The 17,776-nt window shown below is 33.6% G+C and overlaps 2 protein-coding genes across 2 annotated transcripts; one reads left to right on the top strand and one right to left on the bottom strand.

Annotated features, from left to right (window-relative positions):
* Positions 1–866: 866 nt before the first annotated feature.
* LOC123693660 (stress-induced-phosphoprotein 1) lies at positions 867–12,666 on the bottom strand. The gene is made up of 7 exons (XM_045638845.1): positions 12,473–12,666; positions 11,955–12,404; positions 11,261–11,726; positions 6,462–6,662; positions 4,132–4,328; positions 3,610–3,735; positions 867–3,018 (listed from the first exon to the last, which is right to left on the bottom strand). Exons 1-7 carry the CDS (start codon positions 12,479–12,481, stop codon positions 2,839–2,841), a joined length of 1,629 nt encoding a protein of 542 aa, XP_045494801.1. The 5' UTR covers positions 12,482–12,666; the 3' UTR covers positions 867–2,838.
* A 193-nt stretch (positions 12,667–12,859) lies between these two features.
* Positions 12,860–17,242, top strand: LOC123693625 (protein mothers against dpp). Its single transcript, XM_045638810.1, has 3 exons — positions 12,860–13,154; positions 14,980–15,141; positions 15,520–17,242. The coding sequence occupies exons 1-3, from the start codon at positions 13,047–13,049 to the stop codon at positions 16,516–16,518; spliced, it is 1,269 nt and encodes a 422-aa protein (XP_045494766.1). The 5' UTR covers positions 12,860–13,046; the 3' UTR covers positions 16,519–17,242.
* The last annotated feature ends 534 nt before the right edge of the window (positions 17,243–17,776 follow it).

Below are 17,776 nucleotides of genomic sequence, written 5' to 3'. Positions count from 1 at the left end.
TTTTGTAACCTTATATAGCGACACTTTATATACACCCATCTGTTTATTGTTTAGTTTAATTGTAAGTTTTTTTTACTTGTATACCCTTTTTATTTTTTAAGGGGGGAATGATGTAGCGTCGACAAGCCAATTTATGAGTTATCGAATTTCAAGTGTAACGCTAAGAAAGTTCACACGGTAACTCATATATAAACAGTTCGTGCGCTATGCACAGACAGTCAAGGGCTTGTCGGGACGCGGGTAGGTCGCATTAGGTCGAATATTAATTACATACGGTTAAATATATGTAGTTAACGAAATATAACCTTTGCGTAGTAATTTCATCTTTTATTACACCCGCACATAACAAGCCCCCAACAATATTAATTAAAAAAAATAATATTAAAATTGAAACAAACTTGCAAAAGTTGATTTCCGCCCGCGTTTTTCTTTGATAACGCCGCGGGCTCATAGTTGCCGTTCCTGTGGGATTTCCGGGATAAAAATAATTTTTATTAGCCTATATCTTATTCTGGGTCTAAGCAAGAGAAGGCTTTAGACTTCTTTTAGACTTTAAATTATTATTTATCTTTGTCATTAGAATCATTATTATACACAAACTCGGTACTAATATATAAGAATACAGTCGTCTGAAAAGATCAACGACCTGTTAACATAACAACATAATATTATTTTAGAGATATGATAATAATATAATTATTATCTCTTTTAACTTTGTACTTAAAGCTTGTTTTGTACCTTTAAACCTTAGATCATTCTTTAAACTTAACATTCAATAAATAGGTAAATTTATGAGATCGTAAATATTCTATAGGTATGTAGGTATTCAAGAATCCATATCTTATATAGTAAAATAAAACAAAAGCTGCCTACATAATCTTTATTGAATAAATTACAAAATTGCAACATACTCGCCGACTCGCGTTGTTTTAAAATAAACACTGAATTATCTTAAATCGCATAAAATATGCCCATAAATGGACTGACATTATATTTTGTGAAGCATACATTGGAATGGTATTGGAGCAAAAGGAATAACATTTTGTATTCTTAATTTTGAAGCAAATCACATATTTATCTATAAGTAGTATCATGTTTTTATCACAAATAAGTCGATTTCGTTGTTACATAGACAAATTGTGCAGCCATTGGTTATAAAGTAGAAAATTGTTAACCAATCAGATTTTAGAATTTAAAGAATATAGGATATGTCAGGGCTTCAGTATACATAGACTTTACTATTATGAGCCCAATTACAATTTAAAAAACCAAATACATAACAGATCAAAAAGTTGAATTCTTGCACACAAAATGCCCCTTACGTAAAAACCTATTTAAATGTTTATCGAGATTTTATTTCAATGTCTTCTATGTGAAATAGCATATAAGTGAAAGGCAAACATATATAATACATAAACAGTAAGTAGGGGCGGTAAATATAATATGTATGAGATATTCCGGGACCGATTTGGTTCAACTCATTAAGTACTGATCACATCAATCTATCTATTTATCTATTATATATTTACATATAAAAATAAACACTGCAAGCATTTTATAGAGAACACATACAAATCGCATTATATTTATAAACGGAGTAAAAAATTCATTTCTGAATTGTTTTTCAAGGCAATAAAGAGCTAGCGCGCAAGAGCAACTTTTGTCTCCGCAACTATTTAGTCTCTCCCATCAACTCTATGGGGAGTTGTGTCGCTACGTGCGCGCACTTTCTTACTAGCCCATAGAGTTGATGGGAGGGACTAAATAGTTGCGGAGACAAAAGTTGCTCTTGCGCGCTAGCTCTAAGAGATTGTTTTTGAAGACTTAATTTCATTTGTTTAGTTTGATGATGAAGATCCATCCACCTAGATTTGATGAAATTAGCACAAAATCATGAAGAACGTCGATGGAACATTCTAGAACATTTCCATATTTCATTATTGTAAAAAAATAGTCACTTAAATGACTGCTATTCTTTTTTCTTCAGTGAACATTTTAAGTAAAAATCAGTGTTTAAAACGGCGATTTCATGACAAAACTAAAAATACAAAGCCAATCAATAAAAAATAAATTTATTACTCAGTTTATAATAACAACTAACATACATTTTGGGCACTGCTATATAAAATTCGAGCCATATGGAACAATAAAAACAACAGTGCTCATAATATTTATTGTAATAGCACAGATAATATAACCAATGACTATATTATGAAGCACAAATCAGCCCCGATTCATGTATACATTTATGGCAGTGAGTTAATAAAATAACTTGAGGGTAGTTAAAAAAAAAAGCAATAAATAAAAAATTGCATAATTGATATATTTGTTTGCAAATTCATATAGTTTTCCACTTCAGAATGGCTTCCAGAATGAGTTTTTAATTTAAATAGAACTTATATGAGATCACCAACTACATCTTAATGCGGGTAAAAAAATACATATACTCAATTGTATACAGACAGAACACACCTATTGCACATGCACATTGCACACAACTCAAAGCACAAAATTAACCATTTTCTAACACATTAAACTTATTCTGTAATCTATACTATAAAAATGAATCGCAAAATGTGTTGGTAAGCGCATAGCTCGAGAACGACTGAACCGATTTTGTTAATTCTTTTTTTATAATATTCCTTGAAGTACGAGGATGGTTCTTATGGAGAGAAAACGTAAACATGTACCACGGGCGAAGCCGGGGCGGACCGCTAGTTACTTATAAACTCACTGCCACAAACTTGAAAACACTATTGAAATTTAACTTGTATATTTTGCTATTTTTATTTAGAAACCACTTCAAGCTTCTTGTATCCCGCTTTCCTATCTTCGTATTTAATGTATAGCGATAAGACCAGACTCCAGAAGCTTGTGGATCTTAGCCGCAATGTCTGGGTTCTTCAGGTGGTCCTGCAGCGCGTGAGGGTCTTGCTGCATCTGCTCCAGGATGCACCTCATCGCTGGGTCACGGAGGATCTGTTGGACCTCTGGGTCGGACATGGCTCGCTTGCGGACCTGCGAGATTGATATGTTAATAATGTTTGTGCATATTTATGTAAATAGAGATTGTATAATAAAACAGGTATATATTTGTGAAAATCAATGTTAATAATTGTGAATATTCCTTCACCTACCATCGAGTTATTCGTTATTTCAATACAGAATGTTTTAAAAACATTATTTTTTATAAGTGTTCATATAAGTTTTTACAGGAAATGTTAATAAACTGTAATGAAAAATTGGACAGCGCTTTTTCATATCTGCAAATTATAACCTGTTTTAACCAGTGAAGGAAAATATTACGACACGCCGCTTTCACAATGTTGTCCTTCACTGGTACAAGGAAAAAAACCCCAACAAATGTCAGAAGTAAACTTTAATATTTTCTGGTATTAACTATTTAAGCATTTGATTACTACAAAATTAAATATTTAGAGTCAGCACGCACGAGCAACTTTGTCTCCGCAACTATTTTATCTCTCCCATTAATTGTATGGGGAGTTGCGTCGCTACGTGCGCGCACTTTCATACTAGCCCATGGGTGGGAAAGACAAAATAGTTGCGGAGACAAAGTTGCTCGTGCAAGCTAGCTCTTAAAGTACTCACCTCTTCGGGATTAGAGTTGAGTTGTGTAGAACAGGCGCGGTAACCCTCGAGGGCCTCTGCATTGCTGGGATCCAATTCTAGAGCCTTCTGGTAGGCGTTCAGTGCTTTAGCATGTTGTTGCATACCCTGAGAATGTGTTTGTGTAAATTTAGATGAAGAAATAATATGACTTAAGATTAATTTCTAAATGTATATAAATACTAGGTTTCCGCCCGCGACTTCGCCCGCGCAGTCAAATAAAAACCCGCATAGTTCCCGTTCCCGTGGGATTTCCGGGATTGCCTAATTTACCTGGGATAAAAAGTAGCCTATGTCCTTTCTCGGGTATCAAAATATCTCCATACCAAATTTCATGAAAATTGGTTCAGTAGTTTAGGCGTGATTGAGTAACAGACAGAGAGACAGAGTTACTTTCGCATTTATAATATTAATAGTATGGATGAGGATGTGTCTTCTACATATTACTAAATTCAGCAAATAATTCGTTAGAATTTGAACTTCCTGCTTTAAAAAATAATGCACCTGCAAAATCTTCCCCTTCCGGATCCAGCCCTTAATAAACTTGGGGTCAAGCTTGCAACACTGATCACAGTCCTTGAGGCCCAGGTCGAAAGCCGCTAGCTTCGTGTAGCAGGCCGCTCGGTTTGAGTACAATTTGGCATCGTCTGGGTTACGCTTGATAGCTTCGGAATAGTGCTTCATGGCTGTGCTGTAGTCGCCTGTAATGTATTTGTTGTTAGGAATGGTTATCTATCTATTCTATAATAGCTTTTCCGGCGGCTTCGCCTGCGTTTTCAAAGGAAAACCCGCATAGTTTCCGTTCCCGTGGGATTTCCGGGATAAAACCTATCCATGTTACCCTCTATATGTGTGCTAAATTTCATTATAATCGGTTCAGTAGTTTATGCGTGAAAACCATACATACATACAAACCTTTCCTCTTTATAATATTAGTGTAGATATAAAAATTATATTATTATGGTTTTCACCCGCCGCGGACGAAATAACGGGCAAAATCAAGTATTTCTTTAGCTCTAAAACCTATATTACTCTAAATTTGCATAAATCCATTACCTTTTTCATGAAATAGTTACAAATACACATACATCCATGATGCATTCTCACAACTTTCCGCATTTATAATATTGGTATGATAGATATAGCTGTTTAAACGTTACATAATATATATTTAAAACATAACAGTTTGTAAGGATGGAATGATGTTTCTTATTAACACAAAAAAAGTTTATTGAATCTGTATGAAACTTTGTACAGAGATAGATATAGTCCGCTTTGGTAAACAAGCTACCTTTTCCCAGTTACCATATGGTAGGTTAGAGCTAGCGCGCAAGAGAAACTTTTGTCTCCGCAACTATTTTGTCTCTCCCATCAACTCTATGGGCTAGTAAGAAAGTGCGCGCACGTAGCGACTCAACTCCCCATAGAGTTGATGGGAGAGACAAAATAGTTGCGGAGACAAAAGTTGCTCTTGCGCGCTAGCTCTTAGTTACTATATAGGCTGCAGTCATTTATGTACTCAAGCATTATATTTATATGCTATTGATGTAAGTTTGTATTTTATATACTTAAATTAACTAACATTGTATGTTATCACTAAAGTTCAAATAATAATAATGATTTACTATTCTTATCTAGGCCTTTATACAGATCTACATTGTTATAATTTAATTATCATCAATTTGTGAAGTACTGGTTATATTGTATATTAGCTGCTCCACGCGGTTTCACCCCCGTGGCTCCACTCCTGTTAGTCGTAGCGTGATGATAGATAGCCTTTAACGTTCCTCGATAAATGGGCTCTCTAACACCGAAAGAATTTTTCAAATCGGACCAGTAGTTCCCGAGATTAGCGCGTTCAAACAAACAAACAAACTCTTCTGCTTTATAATATTAAGTATAGATTATTTTTAGAACAGTATAAACTCAAAAAACAAACATATACAGTGGATTTCATTAATAACGACCTCGGTTGTAACGACCTTTCGGTTATAGCGACGTCGAACTTACGTCCCTAGAATTTGAAGCATACTTTCGTATAAATCCATTCGGCAATAGCGACTCCGGATATAACGCCTAATTCGGGTATAACGACTTGTTTTTATGAACTATTTGGGACAGATTCCTAGAAATTCATTGTGGATATTGAGACGGAGTCGGCAAAGGCGCAAAGACTCATTCATCAACTTTAACTATTAAGCTTGTATTATGTAGGAATGTAAACAAAGGATAAGAATCTTTTGTTTACATTCGCAGATGGTCAAGTGATTTGTTTCTGTGTAGGATTACTTAGCACGTGCATGAAGTTAAAATTAATAATTATGAATCAGTTACGTATCAATTTCCAGTGAGTAAACATCGTTTCTTAAATATAATATAATAACTACGTATATATAAATAACTACGTATGTATATATACATAATGTACGTGATTTTTTATTATTTCGGATATAGAGACCTCCGGATATAGCGACAACATTAAAGTGGTCCCTCCGCCGTCGTTATAACCGAAATCCACTGTACAACCAAACTGATTTAAGTGTACATTGTCATCATTGTGAATAGTAATTATTAACTACAGTTCAAAAAAATTGTCTAGAAAAGATGTGGTAAGGATATTTGCAATCACTCTTTTCAAATCATGTAAATTTTATGAAAAAAACTTTTAATGCTAAAGAACTACCCTGTAATCTGTATATACCACAACACATTACCCAAACTTACCAATTAAAATATCTGCACATATCGAAAAACTCAATGTGCTCAATCCACAATTCAGAATCAAAGCATCACCTATACAAAATTTAAAACAATGTAACATAGGAAAATCTCACCTTTCTTGAAATACTCGTTCCCCAGCTCCTTCTCCTGTTCCGCCTTCACCGGATCCACATACGCCTTCTTCTCCTCCACCGCTATTCTCTTGTCCACCTCGCTGAGGAGCGTCTTTATCTCCGGAGTGCGATGCTCGGACATCGACTTCTCATAGTATGTCTTCGCTAGCTTCCATTGCTCCATCTTTTTGTATGCGTTACCTGGAATGGGGATGGTGAGATTCCAATTTGTATTAGTGTTCCTATTGGACATTTATTTGAAACTGCAAAGTATATTGAGAAATTTCAAAAATTTCTAGGCCCTGTCACGGATTGATAAAAAGATGCGAGTTAGAATTCCATCTTGTGTTCAATTTTTTTCTTTTTAGCAAAGTAGCAAAATAAAATATGAGATAGCATTTTTTTTATAGGTACCATGATAGTCAACATTTTCATGAAATGTTAATGAATATCACTATCGTAATAAATTTAATGTTAAATATCCCATTGTGTATGTACTCACATGGTTTTATTACAATTTATTCATGTATTGTTCTGTTTTGTAAAATACATTTTTTTATTATAATATGCTGTCATAAAAATGTAGTAAATAATCATATCATACTAGCGGTCCGCCCCGGCTTCGCCCGTGGTACATATTAACGTTTTCTCTACATAAGAACCATCCTCGTACTTCAAGGAATATAATAAAAAAAGAATTATCGAAATCGGTTCAGCCGTTCTCGAGTTATGGAATTACAACGAAAAGTGGCATTGATTTTTATATATTAGATTTAGTCCATTGAAAAGTTACATTTGGGGTTGCATTTCTTAGAGGACGCAATTTTATTTTTTTGATGTGTAGAGGGGGTTAGTGTGAAGCTATCACCAAGTTTGTGGGGTCGCCACCCGTGTCCCACGGCCGCCATCTTGAAAATAGCGGAAGATATGGTTTATACGATATATCTCTTAAACTGTTTATCTGATAAAAAAATTTGTTAACATTATTTGTTGGAAATTAAATTCTCTACAATTTTGGTCCAGTAACTTTTTGTCGTAGAACTATAAATAAAAAAGTTATAAGCGAAAATGTTCAGATAATAGAGATATTTATATTTTTCAATAAAACTTTTTTTATCATTTTACGAAGAAATGATATCAGACCATTTTTGTAGATTTTTTTTCGAGGAACAACTTTTACATACTTACAACATTTTTTCATAAAGTCAATAGCTAAGGTTTTAAAGGGTAACATATTAAAAACTCGAATTTCTATTACCCGAATCTTAAAACCCCGAAAACGGTTGTTAGAACTTTTAAAAGACAGATGTAATGAATGACAAATTTTTAAAATTCCTTTTTTTATTTCCCAGATGAATCAATTTCCAGATGCACCAAAACCAGATTTTTAAAAAGTATTTTTTTGTTTCCCGTATTCTCATAATCCAGATCTCATTATACCAGATTCTCAGAATACTTTTTTTTGTTTCCCATCGTACCATTTTCCAAATAAACTATTGCCAAATTTTCATAATCTTTTTATTTGGTTCCTATATAATCGTATACCAGATAAAATATTGCCAGATTTTCATAATCTTTTTATTTGATTTCCATACAATCGTGATTATACCTTTACTATCGACTCAAAATAAACATTGTCAGAAAGTAAATTTATTGTTTTACTAGCCCATTACAAACAGTTATAAGTGTCAAATTCGACTCAGTAGGTTAGGTTAGGTTTGAACTGCGACCCCCAGGAACGAGCCGAGCGAGCGAAGCGAGTGTGCCGCCGCGGCCGGCAGCGGCCGGCGAGTGCCAGAAGCGACTCGCTATTGTTTTATTTGCCCATTACATAAAGGTTTAAGTGTTAAAATCATTTCGGTAGGTTAGGTTAGGTTCGTGCTGCGACCCCCTGGAAGGATTTCGTTTTTCTGGATATCGTTTATTTGAATTTCAAAAATCTGGACATTGTTTGTCTGGATATCAATTAACTGTATTTCAAAAATTTGTGTTTTAAAAATCTGGCTTTCGTGCATATGGATTACGGTTATCTGGATTTTGTGCATTTAGATTTCGTATGTCTGGAACTCATTCGTCTGGATTGTAAAACGTCGTACAAATGAAGAAATGGGCAAATGAAATTCGGAGTTACGATTATATGGCAAACAAAACTTCGAAATTTTAAAATTCGGGGTTATGAAAAAATGTCCAAACCACAGAACAGTAAGAACATAATAGAAGTGCTATAATGTCATCATTAGTATGAAAACCAGTGTCGCCAAACCCACACATTTAAACCGATAGTTATACAGTACACTACAAGTAAACTATGCCTTTGATTGGACAGCTTAATTTGAGTAAAAACTGACTTAGGTTATAAATTCAGCATTTCAATATGTACCCTATCGAACCAAGTTACGGTTTATTTTAGTATAACATCCCTAGGTATATTAGCTGTTTTGTTTCTCTTTGCTCAGAAATTCCAAATTCGAAAACATTCAGCTATTCCACAACAGATGGCGTTGGTTTTCAATACATATAACTTTGAACCTCTACACATAAAGATAAGGTTGAAATTTGTGTCACTCTAAATTAATGACATTAACTTGACATTAACCTGATGCTATGCTCTAAGGGATGTCAGCCTTGTTATCGATAGGAATTCACAAATAAATATATTTTTGTGCATTTTTTTTTTCTTTCTATTATATGAGTATAGGATAATGTGTCACATTTTGGAGTATGTTTATTACTACTAAGTATGTCTTTTCATATTATTATATTTAAATAAAAAACGGAATAGAATAGTATAAATCTATATTTACAAAACAAACAGAAAATATGCATTATTTTAAATCTTGGAACTGCCGTAGGTTTGATGTATCGGTGGCCTTTGTTAGACTGCTTATTGCTGTTCGGCATCCAGTTAACTCGTCACGTTGCATTTATTATCCATTTCTCTTTTAAATTAGGCTCTTTCGAAAATCTATAAATAAATAGGACAAATGAAAGCTAAGGAAAAATAGAATAAAATTTAATATTTGAAATGTTTGTCTTTTCTAAAGTATCGATACTTTCGATATGCGCCACATGCATCACTAGTCCGACATTCGTTTGTTTATTTCAATAATATTCCAGAAAGTCTTGTTTGCTGTTCAATCTATATTAGTACTTATTTCTTATGGATTAAGGTTCATTTTGACTTAATATTTTTATAAATTTTTGACAAATTACGACAAGCGAAGTTGTAACATAAAATATATTTAAAATAAATTAAAATAAGACTTACCGATGGTATGAAATGCCTCGATTGCTGATATTATTTCGTCTGCTATCATTTTTCCACTCTAATACCGAACAACACGCTCTAAATAATGAATAAATATGGAAATAAGGTTTGACAGTTGACAACCGACTCGAATATTTTTCTGCGCACAACTGAGAGCGAGTTAGGTGATCTTACCTTACTAGTGACATTCGGGCCACGCCCACATCGCACTTCTATTATGTTCTTACTGTTCTGTGGTCAAAACGTTTTCTGGATTATGATATTCGGAATATTAAAATTCGAGATTAAGATAGGTAACCGTTTTAAAGCGCTCCGAAATTAGTACTATTTTTCAGTACTCTTAGCTATACGTTATACATATATTATGTGTGTACTAATAATTATTTGTCATCAGTAATTGTTTTTTTTTATTATAATATTTTTAATAATTAATTTTGCAATATTATTAATAATTAATTATTGACTCTTTTCCCCACCACCCAGGAGGTAGAGTCTGGAAGCACGTTTTTTTTTACGTCGAAAAGCAGGGCTGAAATGTTCTGTTCTTGCAGTGCTGCATGGGAAAAGAGCCAATAGCCAATATATTATGTAAGGTATAGTTAAGAGTACTGAAAAATAGTACTCACTTCAGAGCGCTGTAAAACCTTAGCTATTGACGTAATGAAAAAATGTTGTATGTAAAAGTTGTTCCTCGAAAAACAATCTACAAAAATGGTCTGATATCATTTCTTCGTAAAATGACAAAAAACAATTTTATCGAAACATTTAAATAGCTCTAATTTCTGAACATTTTCGCTTATAAATTTTTTATTTATAGTTCTACGACAAAAAGTTACTGGACCAAAGTTGTAGTGAATTTAATTTGCAACAAATAATGTTAACAAATTTTTTTATCAGATAAATAGTTTAAGAGATATATCGTAAAAATCATTTCAATCACTATTTTCAAGATGGCGGCCGTGGGACAAGGGTGGCGACCCCACAAACTTGGTTTTAGCTTCACATTGAACCCTCCAAAAAATAAAATTGCGTCTCCTAAAAAACGCAATGTTAGGCCAAAAAAATGTAACATTTCAATGGACTAATTCAATATTTATATCTATGAAAATATTTTGTATGTATTTTAAAATATTGAAATTTATACAAATTTATTCAAAGTAACACTGATTACATTAGTGAAATTTGATTTAAACATAAACAACTATTCTCATTGTACATTATTTAAATATATATGCTTAAAATTGACTCCTTTGTTTGACTTTGTGACAAAAAAATTCATAGAAACAAGAATAATTCTGCAGTGCTACAAGTCTCTACAAAGGAAAAAAAATATGTGTGGCACTCGGGGACTGCCGCAGTAAAGCTATTGCATAGCATGCCTTCAAGCCACACCTCCGTGCCCGTCGGAGTGGGGAGCATGAGGTTTTTTCGTTACGGAATTTATGGGCATCACACCCTTAAATGTATTTTAAATCATTCAACATGTGTATCTGCAAAAACCAGTTAAATACTTGTACAAACAAACACTCACCAATTCTAGTAAACGCCTTGGCAATTAATTTGAAGTCGGCTCTATTCTCTCTACCTATTTCTATAGCTTTCTCGCATTCCTTAATACACTTCTCGTACTCTTTCTGTTCAAAATATACTGCCGCTAAGTTTGTTAGGAAAGTTATATCTGTAGGGTCATGTTCTATGGCCTTATTGTAATGATGAATAGCACAATCAAACTCCTTCTTCTTATAATAATCGTTGCCTAACTCTTTCTCTTGGAGGGCGAGCCGACGATGCTCAGGTAAGTCTTCTGTTTTTGGTTTAGGTGGTTCCTCTTTCTTTGGTGGCGGGCCGGGTTTCGGTTCCGGAGCTGGTGGGTCTACGTCCATAGGTGATCCGAGATTCGCTCCCAACATCACACTTATTGTTGTTAAGAGACGCTTGTCATCCATTTTCATGTCTAGTGATGCAAAATCGTAAGGGTCTAACCCAGAACCCAACTTCTACAAACATAAAGATAACAATGACATCAAAAACGAAGTTTAAATATTTACCATGGTGAACTATTCTAACTAGAAATTATGACAGAATGATGAATTATGAGATACATGATTAAAATTTTGCAAATTTTTAATAAATAATTACTGCAAATTTAAAATTTTAGTTTTAAGTTAACCACAATTAAATATTGATAATAGAACACTTAATTCCAGTTAACAAAGAAAAATTACCTTGACCATATTCATATATTCTGGATCGTTCAGCCATTCCCTAGTCTGTGGGTTTGCCCTGAGCTTTTCTAATATTTGTTCTGTCCTTAAATTTGCTTCTTCTGCTTGTTTCTTTACTTCTGCTAATCCAGCAGCCAATTGCTGATTATTTGGTTCAAGTTCTAGGCCTTTTTCATATGCTTCAATAGCTTCTTTATGCATGCCTAAGTAAGCTAAAGCACTGCCTTTTCTGGAGTAACCTTTGCTCCATGAAGGGTTCAACGACACGCATTTGTTCGCGTCCTCCAAAGCCGCAGAATAATTACCGGCCTTTGCATAGGCAGCTGATCGATTACTGAATAAAACGTGGTTTTTGGGATCTAAGTTTATACCTTCTGTATAACACTTAACCGCCTCATCGAAATTGCCAGAGGCTAATGCCGCATTACCTTTTTCTTTCAACTGATTGACCTAAAACAATGTTTTATTAATAACAATGCCGATTACATGCAAAAAACATACAGTCGGCATAACCTTACCTGTTCCATGATTATACAAAAATTAACTTGCAAATAAAAAGTAACGTAATCGCACTTATTTAACGTAAGTATCACTTATTGTATTGAATTCGCGATTAACACTCTTTGTTCGTCGCGCTCTCAAGAGATCTAGAAATAGTATAAATTAACGAATGAACACTGACACTTCAAATTCGAGAAAATTCTCGCTTTTGGCGAATTTTACATATTATTTTAGTATGGCAATTTCATGTTAAAAATAAATAATTTTTGATTAATCTGTATTGAAACAGAGTATTTATTATCACGAAAACAGATAAAATAACATAAAATGGAAATGAGCGGTGACTGTAGTTGTATTTTTAAGCTGTGGTGTTTGCATAATCTGTGGTTTTAAACTGTCCTAGCTAGTGTCACGCTAATCGCTATTTTGTAGTTTCGTGATTGTAAATTGTATGTATAATCGTTGTGGGGAATACCAAGTGACTTTGTGCTGATCGATGGCCGTTTGAGTATTTCCGTGCTGTATTAGAAGCGGGCTGCGCGTTCCCGCTATTCCTGGTGACTCATCGAAGCTCTCCACACACTTGTCATCATGGACACGGATGATGGTGAATCTTCTAGCAGTGGGCCTATGTCTAGCTTGAATAGCTTGTTTTCATTTACAAGTCCTGCAGTGAAGAAATTACTTGGCTGGAAACAGGTATTTTAAAAGTTCACAAAACATGTTTAAACTTTCAACCGCGCTTTCTAGAGTAATAACACTTTGATTATAGTTTACAACTAAATCGAACTACATGGTAATTTAGACATGTCCTGTTTACAGTGTATTTAATACTTAAGAAATCTGATATTTAAATTAGTATCAAAATTCAATGTTAATTCTGTGTAAATCATTCAAATGTGTAAATTGTTATTTCTAGAGATATAGATTTATAATTTGTAACTTGTATGTAAACTATTAGCATATTATCTAAAGTAAAGCATTGAAATGAGAATATAGTTATACATAATTAATTGAGTAAAGAGTCAAATCAATGTAACCTTACCTTTGGAGAATCTTGTTTGGGAAAACCCAAGCCTTTCCCTTCTAATCAATAGTAAGTTCATATTACACTTTTCTTTATGTTTAGATATGAAATAAAATGATTTAATATTATTCAATATATAAATAAGGGTTTAATTAAAGTTTTGGACAATAATTTCATGTGTATTGTTCAATGCATTCTTATTTTATAACATTAAAAATTTAAAACCATATCTAACAATTTAATGCTTTCTATATAATAGGCAACTTATAAGTATAAAAATAATAATATTCAGTTTTAGAGAAACTTTATTTTTTAATAGTGGTCTAAATAATGACAGTTTTTCATATGCATTCAGAAAATATTGAAAAATTGTGAAAATCTTAAAGGTGTATCTGCAATTTCATTGATGTTGGTTTGGTTGGTTGGTAAATTTTATCAAGCGTAAATCCTCATCTCTCCTGGATACTTGCAAAATTGTGCAGACATAATTTACATTCATTAAAAATTAAACCGAATATATGAAACTGACGAAATAGTGTAGACATAATTGCGATTCATTAAAAATTTAACCAGTATGTGAAACTGACTGACTAATACAAAGAAAATCAAGCTATCTATTACTTTATCAGCTAAATGTGTAACCATCTGTTGGGTTTTTCCTGTTGAAAACCTGATCAAAAATATTATTTTACTAATATTATAAATGCAAAAGTTTATCAGGATGGATTGATTGATGTTTGTTATTTTATTACGTAAAAACTACTGAACGGATTACAATAAAAATTTGGTTTATCAAAATTACAAAAAAAATACTACAAGATTTGAAATTTGCTATGACGATAGATAACTACCTACGTCGTGCTCATCACCTTTATCGTATTTAATTTTTGTTTTTCTTAAGCCTTACAATTGTTGATTTCTCTTTAAATTTTTTTACAATAAAGAAAAAAGATTGGGATCCCCTGAACTATAAGAAAGCTTTACTATTTATAAGTGCCATAGGCTATATCCATATGGTCAAATGGTCAAACCAGGTGGATCCAGGATGAGTGGCTAGTCATTTAAATAGTTAAAGGAAATTTTGTTTGTTTATGTGTTATCAATAGTATAAAATGAGTCATATTATTGGTACATATTTGTAAATTTCTCAGTACAATGATTCATGTAATACTGTTTAGAAAATAATGATGAATGAGTTATGTTTTGCATTACTTTGAGCTAGCAATCTTTTTTGTATTTGATGGCAGGTGAACTTATCAATAGAATTAATAAAATACTGAATAAATTAAATTAATTAAAAAAATTAAATTAAAATACTGTTAGTCTAAATTCATTGATAAACTAAATTTACTTTCATATTAAATAGACACTTTTTACCATATTATATAAAAATACTTCATTATTTTGCCTATCTTTTTCCTTGTGAAAAATAGTAGGCACTAACAATTTTATGTACCCACTAATTTCTGTGTATAAACAATATTTAATTAACTTCAGGGTGACGAAGAAGAGAAATGGGCGGAGAAAGCAGTGGACAGTCTTGTTAAGAAGCTCAAAAAGAGGAAAGGTGCCATCGAGGAGCTCGAACGGGCGCTCTCGTGTCCCGGCACGCCGTCCAAATGCGTCACTATACCGCGCTCCTTGGATGGCAGGTTGCAGGTAATTACGCAAGTAATTTTAGTCCTGAAAAATGTATAAAAAGGGAAAAAATAATCTGAATTTAATATACAATTAACTGATGTATGGTTTTCTGTCCTAATAACTATTATTTGATTGTAAAAGAAAACAGACTGATGGAATGATGTTAAAAAATATTTTATCATAAGGATATTTTTATAGTTTTATCTATCTGTTTTAGTCAATACAATTATAGATAGATTGAATCAAACCAAAACATAATAACTTGATGTTTAAAAGCTTTAAATATGCTTATTACAAATATTCTGTTTATTTTATCTAGCTTGATTCTACCCTATTTTGAAGTTTGTCATAATTACCTATTAACCTATTAACGATGGACATCTATTACAATTTCAGGTATCTCACAGGAAAGGCTTGCCGCACGTTATCTACTGCCGAGTATGGCGCTGGCCGGATCTTCAAAGCCATCATGAGCTCAAACCACTCGAAATATGCCAATACCCCTTCAGCGCGAAACAGAAAGAGGTCTGCATTAACCCTTACCATTATAAAAGGGTGGAAAGCCCAGTGTTACCACCAGTCCTTGTGCCGAGGCATTCAGAATTCGCACCGGGGCATTCCTTGCTGCCCTTCCAAAGGACAGCGGAGCCAGCCATGCCGCATAACGTCTCATATTCTGGCTCCGGGTTTCCACCGTCAGCGAGTTCGGAACTACCTGACACGCCCCCACCTGCATATTCACCACCCTCTGATGATACGGAGCCTCCCGGAGAAGTAGCCCCAGTGTCGTACCAAGAACCATTGTATTGGGCCTCTGTAGCTTACTACGAACTTAACTGTAGAGTCGGGGAAGTGTTCCACTGCAACTCACATTCAGTTGTTGTCGACGGGTTCACCGACCCCTCGAATAACAGTGACCGTTTCTGCTTAGGACAACTCAGTAATGTGAACAGGAACTCGACGATCGAAAACACGCGGCGTCACATAGGCAAAGGGGTGCATTTGTATTACGTAGGGGGGGAAGTGTACGCGGAGTGTTTGTCGGACGCGGCCATATTTGTTCAGAGTCGAAATTGCAACCACCACCACGGCTTTCATCCGTCGACTGTGTGTAAGATACCGCCTGGTTGTTCGTTAAAGATATTCAATAATCGCGAGTTTGCTCAGCTGCTGTCGCAGAGCGTTAACCACGGCTTCGAAGCCGTTTACGAGTTGACTAAAATGTGCACTATACGTATGTCGTTCGTTAAGGGTTGGGGCGCGGAGTACCACAGGCAAGACGTCACTTCCACACCATGTTGGATCGAAATACACTTACACGGCCCGCTACAGTGGCTCGATAAGGTTCTCACGCAAATGGGCTCCCCGCATAACGCGATTTCGTCCGTGTCTTAGCCGGAATATACGTTTAATCGGTATCAATCTCACAAAATTTTTGCATTTTAAACTACAAAATATACGTGCCATAGATATATGTTCACTTTAGGTTCAAATTATCTCATATGAAACGGAAAAAAACATTGTAAAAAATAAATCCTCGATTCACATTCATTCATTGCAATCAATATCGTAAAGGACATCTCAAAATATAATTTTTATTTGAATTATATTTTTTTATTAAATCTTAGCTCAAATTATGTGTCCAAGTTTATGAAACGTAAGACGTATTTTAAGTATTTCTACAATATAAAGACATACGAATAATATTAATAAATGACAAGTAAAGATATTATTTGTGTAAATAATCCGTTTTGGTGGATAGAAGTGCTTTTAAGTTTATATACTTATTATATAAAATAAAATTCTCATAATTATTTAGCGCTGAGTTGCATAAAACGAAAAACATACATTTGACATAAAGAAAAAAAATCAAGTGCTTATTAGCCAAATGGAATTAAAAAAAAATCAACAATTACATATTTGAACTGGCAACATTATTTAAGCACAACATATTCAGATATCATTACAAATACAGTGGCTCCATTTGTGTCAAAAATATTAATAATATTAAGAAATGTGATTTTTATTTTTTAACTTGGAAATTTGTAAATAATTTGGACGGTAGTGCATTGGGGCCACAATTAATTTCTCTAGAGATATTTTTAGGTTATGTATGTTACGTTTAATATAGTTTTACATAGTCGTATGTAGCTTCGTAGTTATTATATTATAGTCATGATCAGGGATATAAAATGGCGGATATTGGCTGTAAATATGCTGATTTTGTGTATTGACTTCTATTCATTTTGTATGACTTTTTACTAAAAACAATTTAGAACTTTCGTTTTTCGAACTTTCGTTTCGAACTATAAAAGAGAGACTAGAATTGGCTGATATTCTTTGTATGATATTTTAAATAAAATTAATCTAAGAATCTAAGAATATAAAATAAAAAAATTAAGCGTCAAAGATTATTATTTACAGGTATGTTAACCCAGTGTAATTATTATCGCCTCATAAGTTTTTTTTTTCGACTTTTCCCACTATTTTATAGGATGTTATAAAATTACTGTCTAAGCAGCTCTACTAGCTGATGCCCGCAGTTTCGCCTGCGTTGTCCAAACAAATTTTCATGGAGCAAATTTTATCCGACAGACTAATCGATCATACAGACAGTCGTCAACCTTTGCACTTCATTTTTAAGGATTACTTA

This window comes from Colias croceus, chromosome 8, assembly GCF_905220415.1.
Source record: "Colias croceus chromosome 8, ilColCroc2.1".
NCBI classification, from domain to species: domain Eukaryota; kingdom Metazoa; phylum Arthropoda; class Insecta; order Lepidoptera; family Pieridae; genus Colias; species Colias croceus.
This window is presented reverse-complemented; position numbering and strand designations above follow the sequence as displayed.